Raw genomic sequence first — 21,006 nt, 5'->3', positions numbered from 1 at the left:
GGGGGAAGGGAGAGAGAGAGGATGGAGCCCTTGCTGAGCTCACATGGACACTGAATTCACTGTGACCCCCCAGAGTAGCCACTGTGGCCACTGCCCTGCATGCAAACCACCAGTCGTCCCTCTCATGGTCTGAGGGCGGAGGGCCTTACCCTTTCCATGCCTCCATTGTTAGTACAAATCACGTGTGGGCTTTACTCTAATGCCAGCTTAAAGACGCTGAAGGGTTTATTTTGTGTGCCTGTGTGCACCACATGCATGCCTGGTGTCCTCAGAGGTCGAAAGAGGGCGTCAGATCCCTTGAAACTGGAGTTAGATAATGACTGCAGTCCATCATTCGGGTGCTGGGAGCTGAACTCTGCTGCAGAGTAGCAAGTGCTCTTCACCACTGAAATATCTTTCTAGTCCTGGAAGTACCCGTTTGGATACTGTAATTTAGATTCATATTTCTTGGGAGGCAAAAAGAAAAAACGAAAATCAAAACAAACCCTTTTTTTGTTTGTTTGTTAACTGTCTCTCTAGGACTCTGGATCGATTTGGAAATGTCTTACAATGGGTCCTTTCTGATGACTCTGGAAACCAAAATGAACTTGACCAAACTAGGTAAAGAGCCTCTTGTTGAAGCCCTGAAGGTTGGAGAAATTGGCAAAGAAGGGTAAGGGGCTATATATGAATTTACTAACCAACCCTGGAGGCCTAGCCTCTCCCTGCAGCCTGTGAGAAGCAGGTCGGGGCGTGGGAGTCCCTGAATGGCCAGCAGGCTCAGTGTCAGTGCTCCGGATCACCGAGGGAGCTGTACACCCAGGGGCCACACAGTGGCTGTTTGCTTTGCTGGTCTTAATTATTCAACAAGCATCACTGTCACAGGGCAAGCAGCACAGACCCCTCTGAGCATAAACTGTTCTTCAACCCAGTCCTTACTCTGAAGCCTACCTCAGCTCAGAGCCACAGATGGCAATGTGTGGAGCTGATTAAGGTCCCCTGGGGATCCACCACTTTAAACACCAGGTCAGAATTATTTATAACGAGATGGTTGATCTGGAAGCACCTTCCCGAAATAATACAATATTGATTTGCTTAGTAAATTCTCCTCTTTGTAGATAGTACATCTGTTACTCAGAGTTAATCTGATTTAGAAATATTCCAGAATTGTGAGGTAATTAATGGAGCCTGAACACCCGCACTCACTCCCCACTCTGGATTCGATGCCCAGATTCTTGAACACCTTAAAAGTCACCGTTCTTGTTGCACATCTAAGTGGTAACACTGTTTGAGCCAAGTTAAAGGATATGGCCTCTCCCATCCCAAGTTCCTCTGCAGGGACTAAGCTAAGTGCTGGCACTCCCACAGTGAGCTAAGTGCGAGACACTGGCTTTTTGCACAGTTGTGAGCTGATTGACCCTCTTTAGTTTTCAGTGCTAATAGACCAAGGAGGTGGAGTTGTGTCTTCAAGGACATTCTTCTGCTTAGATCATCCTGATTTATCCAAGTCATGCCTTGAAATGTTTTAATAATTGGAGAATTGCACCTGATGCACACAGTCTAACTCGTATCTGCTATTTTCCTTTCATTTTTTTGCTGTTTGTTAAAATGTATTTGGATTCGGCAATCTGTGGATTTGTATTTTCTGGTGAGTGGTATTTATCAACTCCCGTGTAGCATTTCACACCCTGTGCGTGCTGACCCTGATTTGTTCCCCTTTGAAGCCACAAGACAATGTCATTTCATCATGTTCCCAGACTCGAAGGCACAGTCTGAGGGCTTGGGAAGGCTGAGAGCAGGGGTGAGGCTCTGCTAACAGAGAGTCTCCTAGACTTACCCATTTAAAAATGCCGGGGTCCTGATCTAGCCTGTAGTCAGTCCTGACTTTTTATCTCCTGCTCCACCCCACTCTGATCATTATAGCTGAGCAGTGCCAGACTGGCCGTCTGACAACAGAGTTGCAAAAACACCATATAGGCAGAGGCGGTCAGAAAATGAGGTCCCCCACCCCCACCCCGGGCTAGAGATGTAGCTCAGTGGGAGGTCAGCTGCTGAGCTTGTGCCAGGACCTGGGTTTGATCTCTAGCATTTTTCTTTTAATGCATCTAATATAACAGGACTGGGCCAGAGCAATCTTTGGCCTTAAGCATTTGAGTAAGGACCTTTTGGAAACAGCTGTACCCCAGCACAGGGCTCCAGGCTCTGTTGGGAAGGCAAGGCCTACACATCAGGTGGGCAGCAGACCTCTTGGTCTGAGTCTCATCTTTCACGCACTCCACAGTGACTATTGTTCTTCTGGCTGTCTTGGCTTTACGTCTGGTTTCCATCTACAAGCTCACAAGATGCTCACAGTGTTTCTTTACACTGACTGAAAAGACTTGCTTTCTTGGGGAATGTGGCTTTCATGGTGGAGTGTATTTCTAAAACCACTGTTTCAAAGAAGAGTCCTGAATGTAATGTCTTATCTTCTTCCTGTGAGGATGTTAAAATATACATTGATATATAATTTGCTACCGCTTTTAAATGCAAAGAGATACCACCTCAGAGCCCTTCTTTAGTGAGGAAAAAGCTGAGGACTCCAGACCACAGTTTGGCTCAGAGTTCCGAAGCATTGAAGTTCCCTGAAAACCCATGCAAGATTCCAGAACCTAGTTCCAGAAGCACTTCTAAAATCTGTTTCCTCCGTTCCTCAGCCATGAACATGTGTGGCTGCCTTGAGGCTAAGGAGAGGATGGACAGAAGGCAGCCATGTGGTAGCTGTTACTAAACACCAATGTCTTTGTTAATACTGAACACCCTGGTGCGGACTTTGCAGAGACCCGTAGCAGCCTCTCCTCCAGGCCCCCTCTCTAGCCACTGCCACCTCTCCTCTCCAGGCCTCACACCACACACGGGTTTGCCCCAGGGCCCAGCTTTGGCAGGGCCGTGGTGGCCTCACTGTTTCGTTCAGTGCCCACTCAAATGACTGTGCTCTCGGGGAACTTCTAGAAGTTTTCTCTTCTAGTGGGAAGTTTGCTTATAGTACCCAGAGACAAGACGGAGAAATTGAAATCTAGGTTGCTTTAGGCCGAACTTGGCTCCTTCTGAAAGTCATTTATGGGCATTTGTCTTTCAAGCTTGTACTTCCACAAACAGCATGTCTTCTGGTCACCCACTAGTTAAACCACTTTGGGGCAGTAAGGCAGTCAAAATGGATTTCAAGGACCGGGAGTGTAGCTCAGGCGGAGAGCTAAGCATGTGTGAGAGCCTAGGCTCCATCCCCAGCACTGTGGGAGTGGAAGGGAAGGAGGAGTCTACATTTTAGGGGGAAACCTGTAAAGGGTGTTAGCATTCTGTCTATACTCCATCCCACAGTTACCTGGCAACAGCCAGGTGTGCCTGACCCACTAGAAAAGGGGCTGCTTGCCCCCTCCTCTCTCTTGCCTCTCCCTCTTGCTTCCCTTCTCTCCCCACTGCCCCCCCCCACACACACACACACGTGGTCATGGCCAACCTCTACTTCTCTACTCTCTCCCTCGCTCTGCCTTTCTCTGCCTCTACTATCCTCTTAACTCCCCTCCCCATGCCCTAAATAAACTCTAGTCTATACTAGCTCGTCCCTCAGGGGGAAGAGATGCCTCTGCATGGGCCCGCTGAGACACCTCTTTCCCCCATACCTCGCCACACTCCCATAGAACATATCTTATACTTCTCTATCTTTTTATAAACACATCAAAAGGCCTTTAAATAAGTCAGAAGGAATGCATCCTACATGACCGATCCTTTAAATGGATAGTGGGGTGGTTCTGCAATGTACTCAGTGCAGCTTGGGCCAGTGTGTAGTTTTCTCCCCCTTACCTAGGCTTCTGATCTTCCCAGGAGCCAAGTATACCATGTATACCATGACTAGGTCTTGTCCTGGTTGTGTGTGTCTAAATGCATATGCAGCTAAGAATACATGAGGCTGGTTTCTTTTTTTGTTTTTGTTTGGTTTTTTTGTTGTTGTTGTTTCGAGACAGGGTTTCTCTGTATAGCCCTGGCTGTCCTGGAGCTCACTTTGTAGACCAGGCTGGCCTCGAACTCAGAAATCCGCCTGCCTCTGCCTCCGGAGTGCTGTGATTAAAGACGTGCGCCACCTCACCCGACTCTGGTTTCTTTTTAGTAAAAGAAAGTGAATGCCTTCTGCGGCGAGTGAGGGCCCCACCCAGGGCTGTTGAGTATGTTTATTTACTCCTCACTGAAAGGCTTTTTACAGTAGCCTCTGGCATCTGTGTCATTCTTTTAACTACTCCAAAGCGATAGCAGTCAGCCTGCTTTACTGGTAGTCTAAGAAACTGCTGGAATGGGGCTGGAGAGCTAGCTCAACCATTCTTCCAAAGGACTAGAGTTCAAATCCCAGCACCCACACAGAAGCTCACAACCATTTGTAACTCCAGTTCCAAGGCCCTCTGTTGTCTTCTGGCCTCAGTAGGCACTGCACATGCATATAACACAGACCTGTGTCCAGGCAAAAAGAGAGAGCCAGACACACAGATAGGCTGACTGACTGCTGGAAGTTGCCAGAAGTGATAATGATTATTTGAACAAGAAATAAAACATTTGAGCCAGGCATGGTAGTTCATGCTGGCAATCCCAACTCTTGAGACCCTGAGGATGAGACTTAGCCGGAGTCTGAAGCCAGCATAGGCTACATAGTGAGTTCCAGGCCAGCCTGGACTACAAAGTGAGACCTCATCTCAAGAAAGAAATTTTTAAAAAGCCCAAGACAGACCATGATAAAATAATTTACTTTCTCTTGTGTCTGACTCTAGGCACATTTCTCAAGTGGTTTTTACCAGAGGCCGCGTAACTGGAATGAGCCTGTTTAGTGGCTCTCTGAGAGGATAGAACACTGAGTTGTGTTTAGAGCCAGTACTCACCTCCTACACATTTGTTCTGAGCACGTATACTGTGTCCCTAAAGTTCTTGTTGACGTCATAAGGTCGAGGGCATAACATGCACATTTAGTTGTAAAAACTGTGTCTGAGCCAAACATTAGTCACACAGTGGTCCTAGGTTCCACGAAACACGACTCCTATTTTGGATGATAGAAATGCATTTAGTCAAGATCGGACTCCACATCATCTGGTAGCCTAGGCAACAGTATCCGAATCACTCTCTTGAGGCTGCGGAGTGCAGCTTGGCCTCTGTCCTGCAGAGGATTCATTCATTCCGGGCCCTCAGAGCTCAGTGCAGAGCTCAGCTCACTGGTGGGGACATGAGGGTCCACGGCTCAGCAGATCTCACTGTGATCTCAGACGCTTTGTGCTGTGTATGGATGAGGGCCTGCCCCGTGCTAGGCTGTGTGTTAAGCCAGCTTCCACACCTGGCCGCATGAGGCTTGAAGGCTGGCAACACAGCTGTTTGGTGCAGATATGGGTCGGTTGTGTAATCTCTGACAGTTTACATTTCTGATTCTCCTTATCTTAAAAACCCAGTTCAGAGTTTTTTTGAGAATTGAATTTTCTGTATAGATTTGAAACCCAAGAGATCTGTGAGGGTGGCCTTCCCACAGGCTCTCCTAGGCAGTTCTGAACATAAAGGGCACATCACAGAAGCATTCTAAACTAACCTGGCCTGTTGGGGGAACAGGAAGCAGATATTTCAGATGAGGAGGGGCTTCTCAAAGGGACATCCCCTTCAACATTGAAGTCCAGCATGTGGGTGCAGCTCTGGCTCCATTTCAGAGTCGGGGTGAGCCGGATTTCTGTGTCCTGCCTGGGAGGACATCAGTGGGATCTTCTTACAGCCTGCTCTGGTTTCAGGGTGAGAGGCTCAGCCTGGCCCTCTCATGCATCGGCTGTGTGCTCTGCCCTTGACCCCCATTAATCAGGAGACAGTTACCCCAGTGGATTTCTAGTGGCTTAAGGAGGTGTTGAGAACCTGAGGGCAGTGGCAACAGGGAGGCTGGGCCTAAGCTGCACGGTCTTTTCTGAGTACTTTGCCCTGGTCAGCAGTACAAGGCTGTGTTTAGTGATCATTTTGTTGCTCAATAGTGTTCAGAGGCAGCTCTGTCCTTTGTCCCTGGCATGCCTAGCTAAGTCCCTGAGCTATAGAGATGGGGCCCGGGTAGTAATCTCGTAAGCAGGCAGACACCTTTGCTAGGTCAGGAAGCCTCCGGTGCACCTCGCACCTCAGAAGGAAACCTTGATCCCACAGCTCTGCTGGGGACCCTCTGGAACCCTAAAGAGTTTAATGAAGAGCAGTGATCTATAAAGGGGCTAGAAAGCCTGGCCTCTAAAAGTACCTAAGATCTATGTCAGGTGTTTTTTTTTTTTTGTTTTTTTTTTTTTTTTGAGTCCCTTGAGACTTGGCATCTTGTGGCTTTGGGCTTTCTCTGTGACCCCATCCCCAGGAGATGGAGCAGACATGGTGTAATGTATCTAATCTTACCAGTTCAGTCAAAACTAATCTGAGGGGCGATTAAGCCATAGACAAGAGACTTGCCTGCACCCCTCATCCTTAGTAAGGCTGTCACATCACCAGCATTAAGCTGCCATCATAACTGCCGCTAACTGTCCATTCTTCCATTTACCCCACCACCACCACCGCGACCTGGCTCCTACATTTTATGTGACTCCATCCCACTCTACCACCTGTCTCTCTGGTGCATGCTCAAAAGCAAACTGTTCTGAGCTCAAGTCCTCTGCAATCCTGTCAGGGGACTTGGTGCTAGAATTTACTGTGTAAGCAGCCAATCCAAGAACTCTTGGATTCTCTTAGTGACATTGACAACATATGACAGAGGTTTCTTCTTGACCCTCTGTGTGTGTGCGAGCGCATTTGCACATTCGTGCACTGCCGGTGACTTCCTTTCTATGCAGTTGCAGGCCCAGGGCATACTGTCTGGCTGACAGTGATGAAGAATCCTCCAGTGCTGGCTCCTCTGAGGAAGATGACCCACCAGAACCCACTGCTGGAGACAAACAGCCGCTCCCCGGGGCTGAAGGGTGAGTGGATGGGGCTTCTGGAGGCTCTGGTGGTCAAGGGAGCAGCCAGGAGTCAGCCTGTCTTTCCCTTCCCCTCTCAGCTTCTTCCTGCACACTGAGTAAAACACCCTAAAGGGAAGACTTTGGCTTTGCCTTGCAGTGTGAGTAAATATAAGAGGCTTTGAAGGAAAGGCTTGTCTCCAGAAGTGCTGCCAGGTCTTCAGAGAGTGCAGACTGCATACCACCTCCCCCTGGTGGTCCAGAGAGAAAGGAACCCTGCACATCACAGCCTCATCTGCTCGCTGTTGCTCTCTATGGAGCTCAGATGCTTGGGTTATTTCTTTTGTGACTTTTGAGACTGTGGATGACCTAGCTGCTCTTCTGGATCGTGAACTTCCTCTGGGGGCTCTCTGGGTCTGTTCCTTTGGCAATGTAATGGTCAGAGTATATCTCATGCCTTTCTGTAAAGACCTCTACATTATTTAAAAGGAAATAAAGAAACCTAAGGTTTACAGCACCAGGTAATTCAGAAACTTATAAGTGAATAGCAGTCTGCTCTCTTCGAAATTGTACAGAAGGTGAGAAGAGAGCACAGATGTGTGCCCAGCCCAGTTGGTACCTCTTAGAACTATGGTTTAGGGTTAGAGATGCTGTTGGTTGTAGCATGCTCATCCAGCATGTGCACGGCTCTGGGTTCAACCCCAGGATTCAGCACACACACATGTATTTCTGTGGATACTCTATCCATGATGTCTGAAACTCAGAGGATGTGAAGAAGCCAGCTGCCATGCTTCCTGTGTCTGTGATAGTGAGCAGGACCAGAGGCACGTGCTACTGTCCTTGGCTTGCTAGCATATCCACTTGATGTCGCTTTTCCCCTAAGTTCTAAACCTATAAAGGTTCCAAGGCCTTTGAGAGGCTCCAGGCGTTGGTGTGATAGTGCATTGAACTGTTGCTTTGCTGTCTGTCGGGTACAGCGTTAGCTCTGGGTGCTTTCTAGAAACAGAGCTTTCCCAGTAGGACGAGGACTCGTGCTGAGGCTCAGAGTGGCACAAAGGAGCCTTCTCCTGGGTGAGATGACTCTGTCCGGATGTCTGGGTATCCGCTGTCCGGTCAGAATGTTCTGTCTGACCGGTGTGTTCTCTAAAGTAGTTCTCAACCAAAAGGGATTCAGCCCCCACGGAGGGGGGGGGGGTTGAAGGATGGGGGGGGTGGGCACATGTTTGATTATCTCAAAAGGGAGAACACTCTTGCCATCTAATCCTTGGAAGCCAAGGACAGTCCTCCTCAAACAGAGTGCCCTGACCGCTGTGTGTGTCGTGTCGCAGTGGGAAAGCTATGTGGAGTCACAAGGTTCATGCCAGTGGATGGTATTCAGGGCCAGCGAGATGGCTTGACCAACATTTGCTGCCAAGCCTGACAGCCTGACTTTGATCCCTGGGAACCCTACTCCCCCAACACCCACACTAACACGGCTCTGCATTCTGTATTTGAAGGTACGTTGGAGGTCATCGAACAAGCAAGATTATGAGGTTTGTTGATAAGATCACCAAATCAAAATATTTCCAAAAAGCAACAGAGACAGAATTCATTAAAAAGAAGATCGAAGAAGTCTCTAATACACCACTGCTGCTAACTGTGGAAGTGCAAGAGTGTCGAGGGACCTTGGCGGTCAACATCCCCCCACCACCGACTGACCGGATATGGTGCGTATATTCCCTAAGTGATCCCTTTACCACGTGACTATAAAGTCCCAGTCTACTTAACCCTGGACAAGAGCATTTGCCCACTGTTTTTAGTAGACTCCTGTCAATCATTAATCATTGTGTTTTTGTCCATGACTGTCTCTTGTACTTTTTGTTTGTTTGTTTTTTTGGTTTTTTTGAGACAGGGTTTCTCTGTGTAGCCCTGGCTGTCCTGGAACTCACTTTGTAGACCAGGCTGGCCTCGAACTCAGAAATCCGCCTGTCTCTGTCTCCCAAGTGCTGGGATTAAAGGCGTGTGCCACCACCACCCAGCTCTCTTGTACATTTTTAAGGGTGATCTTCATATGTTAGGAAGAGTTAAGGTGAGTGTGAGGTTTGTGGGAGAGGCTGTTTCTGTCCTTGGTCCTCCTCTCTCTTAAGCTGACTCATCCACCATTAATACCAATCGCCCTTTGTAGTTAGCCCCGTCTCTGCCCAGCCTGGGTTGGAGCCACAGCACTGGTTCCGTCTTTCAAGGCCTTCCTGCTTGACAGATGACAGTCATACTTTTAGCAGGTCCAGGCAGGGAGGAGACGCTCCTGGGTGAGGTCTTGGTGTTGTGATAGGAGGCTCTCTAAGGAGGAGGCTCTGGGTGGAAGTACCATTGGGTGGTGCTGAAGATACAGCACCCCCCAGGGATCCTGACTGCTCGTCCAGAGATCCTGAGTTCAAGTCCTAGCAACCACATGGTGACTCACAACCATCTCTAATGGGATCTGATGCTGCCCTTTTGTGTATCTGAAGACAGCTACAGTGTACTCACATACATAAGATAAATTTTTTTTAAAAGTCCACATTTATATACTCCAGAAATAGACACTGCTAAATACCTTACTATACTAGGTTTAAAAGGTTATTCTAAAATAGTGAGTTGATACAACATTTTTTCTTAACTGCTGAGTTTTAAATAGAGTAAGAAACTTGCTTAACATGTTCAAGACCCTTTTTCTGTCCTTCACTCCTCAAAAACATAACCTAAGACACACTAGAAGCACGGCAGTCTGGCATTTTCCTGCGTTTCTATAGCACTGTCAGCAACAGATTACAGGTTTAGGTAGTTTGATAGCGCTCAGTGTCTTATCTAGACTTTTTAAAAACGTTAAATACTGAGTTTATTTCACATGTATATTTCTGTCTCCCCACCATCCCCATGTCTGCCCACCAGTGTGACTACATCCTATCATGACATTCCACTCATACTTACAGCCAAGGAAAGGATGGAGTGCCATCCTTGAAAACCAAACAGGAATTTTAGATAACACATTCTTGGCAATGGGAGCATGGACAGAATTTGTAGAATGCAGTAGGGAAAGCTTTTACTTTGCATTATGAAAGGTCAGGCATCTCGATATCAGCTGCTACAGAAGTGAAGTAAGGCGGGGCGGTGGTGGCTCACGCCTTTAATCCCAGCAGTCCGGAGGCAGAGGCAGGCAGATTTCTGAGTTCAAGGCCAGCCTGGTCTACAGAGTGAGTTCCAGGACAGCCAGGGCTACACAGAGAAACCCTGTCTCATAAAACAAACAAACAAACAAAAAAACAACAAAAAACAGAAGTGAAAACAACAAAAAGCAGAAGTGAAGTAAAATGAGATATTTCAAGCTGTTTAAACCACTTTTTTTTTTGGTTTTTCGAGACAGCGTTTCTCTGTATAGCTCTGGCTGTCCTGGAACTCACTCTGTAGACCAGGCTGGCCTCAAATTCAGAAATCTCCCTGCCTCTGCCTCCTGAGTGCTGGGATTAAAGTTGTGCACCACCACACCCGGCTTTTTTTTTTTTTTAATTTATTTATAAGGGTACACTGTAGCTGTCTACAGACACACCAGAAGGAGGGCATCAGATCCTGTTACAGATAGTTGTGAGCCACCACGTAGGTGCTGGGAACTGAACTCAAGACCTCTGGAAGAGCAGTCAGTGCTCTTAACTGCTGAGCCATCTCTCTAGCCGCCTTAAACCATTTTCTTATAGAGGTCTTCTCCACTGCCAGAAGTCTCCAGTACCCTCCTGGCTGGTCATTGGAAGCTATTCTTCACACGATTTATGAACTTGGCTCCACTGTTTGTTTTTTTTAAAGGAACCCCCTCCTCTTTTCTAGACTTGTTTACATTTTTGCCATAATATCTTCTACAGAACCAGGTCCTTTTCGTGTTTGGGAATTCTTTTCTGTCTTTTGAAGGATTCTTTGGATTCTTAATCTTGGTGTAGGTAGATTGGAGGTTTTCCATTTTGGCTTGTGTTTAGTGAGTTTTTTAGGAGAGTGTCTCATAGATTTCTTCCGTGGAGCTTTTTCTTCAGTTTCCTTATCATCTTCTTCATCATCATCATCTCTATCACTGTCATCATCTGCATCACATTTTACTTTTTTCTGTGGAACCTGGTTCCCGCCTCCAGGAGCAGAACACTTCGTGGGCACACAAAGAGCTTTACACCCTGCTCATCCTCATCTTCTGACTCTACATCTTGCTCTACACTGCTAGGTGCTGTCCACTAATGTGCATGGGTCCTGAGCCACACTTCCACCTTCAGACCACAGCTGGTGTACTTTCAAAGCCCTCAAGGGAACCGTGTTGTGCAGTCATTGCCAGTGTGACTTTGAATGAGGTGCCTTCATAACTCGTTGCTTCTGCGTGCTTTCATCTCTTGCCCTAGCCCCTCATGGATGGATTGTAATGATAACTGATTGTCCTAGTTAGGGTTTCATTGCTGTGAAGAGATACCATGACCACAGCAACTCTTATAAAGGAAAACTGTTCATTGGGGCTGGCTTACAGTTTCAGAGGTTTAGTCCATTTATGGCAGGAAACATGGCAGTGTGCAGGTAAGCATGGTACTGGGAGATCAGAAGGATCAGCAGAAGGAGACTTTGTTCCACACTGGGCAAAGCTTGAGCATAGGAGACCTCAAAGCCCATCCCCACAGTGACACATTTCCTTCAGCAAGACCACACCTCTTAATAGTGCTGTTCCCCATGGCCCAAGCATTCACACACATGAGTATGGGGCCATCTCTATTCACACACATGAGTCTGGGGGCCATCCCTGTTCACACACGAGTCTGTGGGGGCCATCCCTGTTCACACACATGAGTCTGGGGGCCATCCCTGTTCATACACATGAGTCTGGGGGCCATCCCTGTTCACACACATGAGTCTGTGGGGGCCATCCCTGTTCATACACATGAGTCTGGGGGCCATCCCTGTTCACACACATGAGTCTGTGGGGGCCATCCCTATTCACACACATGAGTCTGGGGGCCATCCCTGTTCATACACATGAGTCTGTGGGGGCCATCCCTATTCACACACATGAGTCTGGGGGCCATCCCTGTTCACACACATGAGTCTGTGGGGGCCATCCCTGTTCACACACATGAGTCTGGGGGCCATCCCTGTTCACACACCACAGTGATGTTCAGTTCTTCATTATCCACCTTAAAGTAACAATCCTTTTTGGCCTTTAGTTCATAACTGGAGATAGAGCCCGGCAGTGGTGGCGCACACTTTTAATCCCAGCACTTGGGAGGCAGAGGCAGGCAGATTTCTGAGTTCAAGGCCAGCGTGGTCTACAGTGTGAGTTCCAGGACAGCCAGGGCTACACAGAAGAGCCCTGTCTCAAAAAACCAAAGAAATAAATAACTGGGGATAGCTGTGAAGTCTCAAAGGGGTCTCATGTCTATGTCTGTTGTGCCCTCATGAGGTGGCGACATGCACTCTGGTGTGAGGGAAGCCAGACAGCGATGTCTGTCACTATTCCTCAAAACAGATTTACAGGACTTCTCTATTCCTCTTTATTTTAGTGTCTTTGATCTTCAAACTAGGCTGTTCCTGCCTCAGCTTCTGAATGTTGGGATTACAAATGTGTGCTACCACACTCTGCTGCTCTGAACACTTCGCCAACAGCTCTGAGTGTCAGTAGGAATCATAAGAGGCGCAGTGCAGCCAGGATGAGTCAGGGGCAAGGCTGGCGTGACAGGGGTGAGGCAAGGGTGTGACAAGGGCAAGGCACGGGTGTGACAGGGGTGAGGCAAGGGTGTGACAAGGGCTAGGCAGGGGTGTGACAGGGGTGAGGCAAGGGTGTGACAAGGGCTCGGCAGGGGTGAGGCACGGGTGTGACAGGGGTGAGGCAAGGGTGTGACAAGGGCTAGGCAGGGGTGAGGCAAGGGTGTGACAGGGGTGAGGCAGGGGTGTGACAAGGGCTCGGCAGGGGTGAGGCAAGGGTGTGACAGGGGTGAGGCAGGGGTGTGACAAAGGCTAGGCAGGGGTGTGGCAGGGGTGTAACAAGGGCAAGGCAGGGGTATGACAGGGGTGAGGCAGCGTAAGGCATCACATTCCTGTCACCTGCACACTCAAGAGGCAGAGACAGGAAGATTTGGAGAGTTCAAAGCCAGCTTAACAGTCATAGCAAGACTGTGAGAAAAACATGACTTAGCACATGGTGAAGAAAAAGCAGTCTATAGACCTTCTCTGCCTGAGCTTGCTTATTACAGACCCTCTCGTAGAGACGCCATTCAGAAGGAGGCTGTGTCTTTCAAAAGTTGTGGCTTTTATAATGAGAACACCTTATTGCTATTAAAAATACAAAGAGAAAGGCCATTGCCATTTTAGGGAAAGAACCCTAAAGCAGTGCTCAGTTCCTAGCCTTCTGCAATTGATCTCGGCTTTTCTCCATTGTCAGCACTGTTCTGAATCCCTCCGAGCCCTGACACTGCCCAACAGACAGCGGCGTTCAGAGCTCACGTGTGCTGTGCTGAGTTAGGAATGTGGCAGTTCAGAACCGGAGGTCACTTAGTGATCAACCCTTGCCAGCAAGGGCTCTGTGGTGCCAGTGCTCGCCCACTTCCATTCTCTCCTTAAATGCTGTAACTGTCTTCTTCACAAAGGTATGGTTTCCGGAAGCCACCGTATGTGGAGCTGAAAGCTCGGCCAAAACTTGGAGAGAGAGAAGTGACTTTAGTTCACGTGACAGAGTGGATTGAGAAGAAACTGGAGCAGGAGCTTCAGGTAAAACTGCCCCGTGTTTCCCACAGAGCAAGGGCACTGGGTGGGATGGAAGGCCTAGATGTCATCCCAGGAGCAAAGACCTGTGTTCAAGCCTGGGCTTAGGATTTTAGGAATGGTTTCAAAGACCCTGAAACTTTTCCATGAAATAGACTCCAAAGAAACCCAGCAGATGTGTTTAAAGGCAGGATGATGGTGCCCAGTACCAGCAAGCCTGCAGAAACTGGCCAGGCTTTGCCTTTGGCCTGGATGAAGTCAGGAACTGGGCAGCCAGCAGCACCTAGCCGGTGGGCAGGAAAGATGCTCTCTGAGGCTGCTGCTTTACTTAGTTTAGTTAACATGCAAGGAAACGATGCCAGCAACAACTATCTTGGGAATCTTAAGTTCAGGTCTCCCTTAAATAACACCTAAGCCAGAGTTCAACCTCCAAACCTGCTTACTACATTCTGCCACCAGGGACAGTAGCGGTATCCCGGGCCTGGTATCCCGGGCCTGGTATGAGCTGTTTCGTTCAGATTTTGATCAGATTTTGTTTTGTTTTACTTGTGATGGGAATCAAACTCAGGGCCTGGCACTTGCTAAGCAAGCACTCTACCACTGAACCATCCTGCCCCACCCCAGTCACTTGATCCAATATTTAAAGGATGGCTGTCTTGAAATTTTATGGAAGCTAGGAGTAGGGGTGAATTCCTTTAATCCTGATACTTGAGACAAAGGCAGGCCAGATTGTTCTGCATACTGAGTTCCAGGACAGCCTGGAGAGATCCTGTTCAAAATTTAAAAAACAACAAAGTGGGGGCTATGAGATGGCTCAGTGGTTAAGAGCGCCGACTGCTCTTCAAAAGGTCCCGAGTTCAACTCCCAGCAACCACATGGTGGCTCGCAACCATCTGTAATAAGATCTGATGCCCTCTTCTGGAGTATCTGAGGACAGGTAAAGTGTAGTTACATATAATAAATAAATAAATAAATAAATAAATAAATAAATAAATAACAACAAGGAGTATCTGAGGACAGGTAAAGTGTAGTTACATATAATAAATAAATAAATAAATAACAACAAAGTACCTCAGAATTTATGGGTTAGCAAATGCTTTATTTACTTAGTCACGAATTTCCCTCTTTGAAGAATATTTGCATTCCTTTGCATTGGTATATTTTAAGTTTAGGGTGTGCATGCATGTGTGTATGCGTGTGTCATTCCTCGGGCACTGTCCACCTTGTATTTTGTAATAGGGTCTCTCATTGGTCTGGAACTGGACGAGAAGGTCTAGACTAGCAGGCTGTGAGCTCCAGGGATCTGACCGTCTCAGTCTTCCCAGCACTGGGATTGCCCAATCTCTGGGGTCTCAGTGATCAAACTCCTGGTCCTCAGGCTTGGAAGGAAAGCCCTTAAGTGAAAGAGTTGTCTCCCAGGCCTCACTTTCAGTTTTGTGTGTGTGTGTGTGTGTGTGTGTGTGTGTGTGTGTGTGTGTGTGTGGTGTGTGTGTGTGTGTGTGTGGTGTGTGTGGTGTGTGTGTGTGTAGGACAACCTGCAGTCAGTTCTCTTCCTCCATGAGGGTGCCAGTGGTTAAGCTTAGGTCTCAGACTCAGGATCCAGCACCTGCACCTGCCTAACCTTCCTCCTGGCCCTTTTTAAAAAACTATTACTTTTTTTTTTTTTCTCCTAGACAGGGTTTCTCTGTGTAGCCCTGGGTGTCCTGGAACTCACTTTGTAGGCCAGGCCGGCCTCAAATCCAGAAATCCACCTGCCTCTGCCACCCAAATGCTGGGATTAAAGGCATGCGCCACCACTGCCCGGTCAAAAGCTATTACTATTTAAAAGCTAGAGATTAAATATAACTAATAATTAGTTTCTGATAAAAGCCTACTATTTTCACCAGGTGGAAAAATACTTTAAACCTAGTTAGAGGTTTTGTGCCTTCAGGCTTTTCATGTTTCTTGTATCCTGTTATCATCTGGGCAGGTCACTATTTTGGGAGGTCTTAGACTACAGGGAGCAAAGGGAGGAGGGAGGAGACAGAGATTGACTGGTGCCTGGTCCTGGAGACAGTTGGAAAGCTGAAGGCTACTCACTGCTTCTGCATGCTTGCTTGTTTCTCTAAGAGTATTGCCAAAGCACAAATGCATTGTCAGAATCCATACACACAGTCACAGTGTGCAAAGAACAACCACCGCCGCACGCCTTTAATCCCAGCACTTGGGAGGCAGAGGCAGGTGGATTTCTGAGTTTGAGACCAGCCTGGTCTACAGAGTGAGTTCCAGGACAGCCAGGGCTACACAGAGAAACCCTGTCTCAAAAACTCTCCCCCCGCCCCTCCCCCCCCAAAAAACCAACTCAGCTTACATTTGTGCTAAGATTTAAAAGAATGAATTCACCTGGAATATATCATGGGCATGATTTTGAAGGAGTGCAGTTGCTAAGCCAGTTCTCCTGAATTAAGGTTGATGAACATTTCCTACATAGTTACTACATATATACATTGTTTATGAAACTGAGGGCTCTTATCTCAAAGCTGACACACCAGGTTCCTCCTGTATTTGTGCTCTGGTGTGGTTATTTGGCTCTTTATTTTTTGTCATTGTTTGGTTTTTCCAGACAAGGTTTCTCTGTGTAACAGGCATGGCTGCTCTGAAACCTACCCTGTAGATCAGGCTGGCCTTGAATGCATAGAGATCTGCTGCCTTCCCAAGTGCTGGGAAGTGTCTGCCACCCTGCCAGCTCCTTGGCTCTTTTTTTTTTTTTTTTGGCTCACTCACAATGGATGGTTTGGTTTCTGGGATTTGAACTCAGGACCTTCAGAAGAGCAGTTGGTGCTCTTAACCACTGAGCCATCTCTCCAGCCCTCCTTGGCTCTTTTTAAGTTCAAGAATGGAGGAGCTGGCCATTTAGTAACACAGGCCTGAGGATCTGAGTTCAAATATCCAACATCCACATAAAATCCCAGCTCGCTCGCCAGCCAGTCTAGTCATTGATTAGCTCTAAGTTCAGTGAAAGACTTTTGTCTCAATAAATAAGGTGGGAAGCAATTTAAGTCGACACATACAGAGACAGTATGATAGAACATACTTGGAATGTATAGGAAAATCGTTCATGTATGAAAGGAGGACGCTTGCCTGATGCATGCTCTCCTCTAATCTCTCCCTACAGAAAGTGTTTGTCATGCCAAACATGGATGACGTTTATATTCCTATAATGCACTCGGCCATGGACCCTCGCTCCACTTCCTGCCTCTTGAAAGAGCCACCTGTGGAGACCTCTGATCAGCTGTGATTGGTGAAGATGGGACATTCCCAGTATTATGAGACCTAGCTCAAGGTGTGGGATCTGTAGCTGCCATCTGTTCTGTGGGGGTGGCCTTTCCTGGTGCCACAGCTACTGTCTCTTAAAGGACTGCTTCCGCCCTCTGCCTGCTGGCCCATTCCACTGAGGTGTCATTCCCTGCATCTGGTGACTAGTATCTGGTTTGTCTGATGCAAAGCTTTGACTGGCAAAGGAGACTTGAACTATAATGGTAGAGCCAGAGTTACAGCTGACTCGCACCATGGCTTTTTTTTTTTTTTTTTAAGTCTACCAGGTTTTATGACAGCAAATGAGCACATTCAGAGCAAAGCTGTACAACTAGAAGGCTTCCCTTTGCCTTTTGACTCCTCCAAAGCTTTTCCTCAGGCAGCTGGTGCACAATGGAACATTTTTCCACTCTACACTTTGTACGCATGACTGCGGCCCTCCATCCTTGGAGAATGTCACTGTGGTAACCTGTGTGGAGTGTGGTTTTGTGAGCCATTTCATTGGTGGTAAAATAGGCATAGCAACTTTTTTCATATTAAATTGTGCATTTTGGAAGCAAGTAGCCATAGAACATACACACCCACACTTTCACTGGGGTGGGCTTCATGTGAACATCAGGCAAAGCCGTGAGATCAAACCATCCCAAAGACGTACAATCGCCTTGCTTTTCAACCAATCCTGACTCTTCTGAGACATGAGCGAGTGTGACAATGTCAAAACACTGTGCACAACGACCGATTGTCCCTCCCTGGTACTGATGGGACGGGGCCAGAAAGTGGGAGCCAAAGTGTTCTTTTCTGGTTTTTCTGTGTGCTGTAGGATGATCGAACGGGTTCGGGAGGTTTGTGGGCAGTCCCCTTCTCTGGTGGCCAAATGGACTTTCCTTTCTCCTCAGTGGCAAGCACTACATCCACACATGCACTTGTGACCTTTCTTTAATGTTGCCAACTTACGTTTGTGCATTTGTGTCAGAATGTTTAGTTTACAAACTCGGGGGCTCTAATTGTATAATTTGCTTTGAGGAGATCTACTAGGTTTTCTTGTTTGTTTAAAGCTGCATCCAATGTCAAAATTACCTTGAGTAACTTCTGATAATTTACTGTCTGTGGACAAAGCTAAGTTTTTTTTCTTAAACAGCACCTTGCTTGAAGATGACTTTAAAGAAATTAATATATTGAAAACTTATTTGAGTCTTTATTTTAATCATCCCATTAAAACATGACAAATTATTTGACCATTCCAGTCAGTGTACTGCTTTAATTTCTCCCATTTGCCTGTCAAGAGCCCACATGCCTTGTTCATTGGTCTTTCTCTGCAGTAACTAAAGGCAAGACTAGATAGACACACAATTGGAGACTGAACTTATTAAGCTTAAAATAATTTGGGAACTTAAAATCACTTGCATTGTCTCACAAAATAAATATTCATGTCAAACACCAGACAAGCATGTTATTTTTTAGAGAAACCCACAGGACCGTGAATGCAGAGACCCTCACAAGGCTAGTTTTAGCCACCTTTGCTAGCCTCCAGCACTGTAGAGGTGGGAACTAAAGAAATCCATTATTACTTCTTATGGAACCAGAGGGATAACCTTGTTTTCTAGAAAAACTGGTCAGTCTATGGAACCTGTCCCTTAAAGCTTCCTTTCTGTTTTAATCCAAAGTTTCATCTAACTACTTTGTTCTAATTGCTTACTAGTAAGCTCCAATTAAGCAACTTCACTCAGGAACACTAAGAAGCCTCTTTAAGCCGGGCGTGGTGCGGATTTCAGTTCGAGGACAGCCAGGGCTACACAGAGAAACCCTGTCTCGAAGCCCCCCTCCCCAAAAAGAAGCCTCTGTAATTCAGTTTCCTTCTAGGTCGGTGGTCTCAGTTATTCAAACACTGGGGACGCAACCTCTGGCATATCTGCACTCTGAGGCCTGACTTAATTAACAGCCTCTCCCCCCTTAAGGCTTCAGTCGCCCCAAAGCCCGTGTGCCAGATGGCATCCATTCACCTCCAGGGCTCCTCCCATTCCATTTTCCTGTAGGCAGGACATCTCAAGTACTGCCCACGCTTGGGGCAGGGACAAAGGACAGTACAGGACCTACTTTATCAAGTTATCACTCGGGCCAGTTACTCCAAAACCTAAGCCTATGGCCTGGGCCAACACCATCTGCCCTCGACTCCCGAAGTGCCGTGTAGTCGGCTGCTCTGAGCCTGTAGCTAGCGGTTAAAAGGGCCGCCCGCGAAGGGCAGGCGGCCCCAGTTATGCGCTAGCAGAGTGTTATGGCGCCGCAGCTTAACCCCCGGCACCACGAGAAGGTGGGCCGGGGGCTCAAAGGCAGCGCGTCGGCGACAGTGACACACAAGACACCAGCGGGGTTATTTAAACACTTTATTCAGAGGCTCGGGGAAAGGTGGTAGAAGTCCACGCTGTCTGCTGTCCTGCGCAGGGCAGACCTGAAAGAGAAGCGAAGGGTGAGGGTACGAAGTCGGCTGCGCCCGCCACCTCCCGCTGCCGGTGCGGTCGGCTCAGATTACGATTCGCATCACCCGGATCAGCAGTCTAACGCGTGCTATGTATGGAGTGTCATCATCGCCGGCCACCCAGCTCAAACCGTGCAGCCTCAGCTTCCTCAGAGAACACATTACCTTAGAGCAGTCCCCGTCGATAAGAGGCCGGAATGGACGTGTGGCCTTGTCTTAAAGAAAGCGTCCGGAAGTTATTGGGCGGGCTCCTGCAGTATTGACCAGTAGGAAGCCAGCTTTCTTGTCACGTGCTCAAGAGCGACGGTTCATTGGCTGGGCTTTCTGAGTCCTCCAGCGTGTAGATAGGTCCACCAACCATAGAGCTGGGACGAAACTGCGAGTTTCCAGCGTCTTGCTTTTTCGGGGAGACGGGGGGGGGGGGGGGGGGGGGGGGGGGGTGGGATCCCTACACCTAGGTTGATGTTGGGAAAAAGAACCGAAGTGCCTCTTGGGTTCAAAGGATCCGCAGCCGTAGGAGCAAAGACTGAATACGCGAGCGAATACTGATTTGATGAGGGGACCTTTCTGGTCCTCAGTTTGAGATTATCCTCCCTCGGCCTGGCTTCATGACTCATCTGTAATTCCAGCACCTGAAAGGCTTAAACGCCCAGTTTAAGATCTTTATTCTGTATATTGTGTGCTCGGTTGGAAAGGTGTGTGTTGTAAGCTGGCGAGGATGCAGAGCTTTGCTCCCAGTTATGTTTGGGAATAGAATGAGCAAACCATTTTTGAAAAAGGAGTTAAACAACTAACTTCTTGTAAACATCCACTTGCCAGGTGACCTGTTAATACCTGGGAGTTTACTCAAGAGAAATTAAGACCTGTACACACATAAAATCTCATGCATAATTGTAAATAGCATATTATTCAAAAGCAGTACCCCACAACTGAGAATATGCAAAGGCTCTTATGAGAAAATATAAATTTTGTTGTCTATACAACCAAATGCTATTTGACAAAATACAGTAATCCTTTGATAGGTTTAATGGTTGGAAGTTTCTAGAGGCCCACTGAGTCATCTCACCTGCTCCTTTTTTTATTCAGAGAATGTCTTGCTTGAGTAGACCAAACTGGTCTTGAATTCATAATCTTGCCTCAGCCTCCCTAAGTGCTGAAAATCAGGAATGTGCTCTACCCCATCAAAGAGATTTATCATTTTTGGCTTTATTAATATTCTCTGCTTTAATTGTCTGTTTTGTTTTGTTTTGTTTTTTTAAACTCCTTTCTGAAGAGTTACAGTTAGAGGTATGTACCACCACTCCTGGCTCCTCTAGTTTTGTTTGTTTGTTTTTTGGGTTTGTTTTTTTGTTTTTTTTTTTGTTTTTTCCTCCTAGTCAGGGTTTCTCTGAATAGCCCTGGCTGTCCTGGAACTCACTTTGTAGACCAGGCTGGCCTCGAACTCAGAAATCTGCCTGCCTCTGCCACCCAAATGCTGGGATTAAAGGCATGCGCCACCACGCCCAGTTTAGATTCTTAGATTATTAATGGAGACCTTTCTTCTTTTCTAACCGCCCATTAAAAACTATCCTTTTCACA

The 21,006-nt window shown here is 47.4% G+C and overlaps 1 protein-coding gene, 1 long non-coding RNA gene, 2 other non-coding genes and 1 pseudogene across 10 annotated transcripts in view; 1 reads left to right on the top strand and 4 right to left on the bottom strand.

The window, feature by feature from the left end:
* The window catches only part of Tex2 (testis expressed gene 2), a 111,295-nt gene extending 92,900 nt beyond the window's left edge, over positions 1-18,395 (top strand). For 5 of the 7 annotated variants that reach the window (XM_006533145.2, XM_006533146.4, XM_006533147.4 and 2 more), the window contains exons 8-12: positions 520-652; positions 6,822-6,947; positions 8,423-8,632; positions 13,547-13,667; positions 16,816-18,198. In XM_006533145.2, coding sequence (XP_006533208.1) covers positions 520-652; positions 6,822-6,947; positions 8,423-8,632; positions 13,547-13,667; positions 16,816-16,938 — 713 coding nt within the window. In that variant the 3' untranslated portion in view covers positions 16,939-18,198. Of the gene's footprint in view, positions 1-519; positions 653-6,821; positions 6,948-8,422; positions 8,633-13,546; positions 13,668-16,815 lie in introns of all 7 variants that reach the window. The other 2 variants (NM_198292.3, XM_006533148.4) reach the window with 2 other exon arrangements.
* Positions 10,740-11,350, bottom strand: Gm17925 (predicted gene, 17925; annotated as a pseudogene).
* A 761-nt stretch (positions 18,396-19,156) lies between the features above and the next one.
* Positions 19,157-19,289, bottom strand: Gm22711. The gene has a single exon (XR_003949947.1). It is a non-coding gene; the product is annotated as a small nucleolar RNA SNORA76 (small nucleolar RNA).
* Positions 19,290-19,322: 33 nt separating this feature from the next.
* Positions 19,323-19,619, bottom strand: Gm36220 (predicted gene, 36220). Its single transcript, NR_168513.1, has 2 exons — positions 19,594-19,619; positions 19,323-19,401 (listed from the first exon to the last, which is right to left on the bottom strand). It is a non-coding gene; the product is annotated as a predicted gene, 36220 (long non-coding RNA).
* Snord104 (small nucleolar RNA, C/D box 104) lies at positions 19,471-19,543 on the bottom strand. The gene has a single exon (NR_030703.1). It is a non-coding gene; the product is annotated as a small nucleolar RNA, C/D box 104 (small nucleolar RNA).
* Positions 19,620-21,006: the final 1,387 nt, after the last annotated feature.

Source organism: Mus musculus, chromosome 11, assembly GCF_000001635.26.
Source record: "Mus musculus strain C57BL/6J chromosome 11, GRCm38.p6 C57BL/6J".
Lineage (NCBI taxonomy): Eukaryota > Metazoa > Chordata > Mammalia > Rodentia > Muridae > Mus > Mus musculus.
The sequence above is the reverse complement of the archived record's forward strand: the minus strand, read 5'-3'. Positions and strand labels throughout refer to the sequence as shown.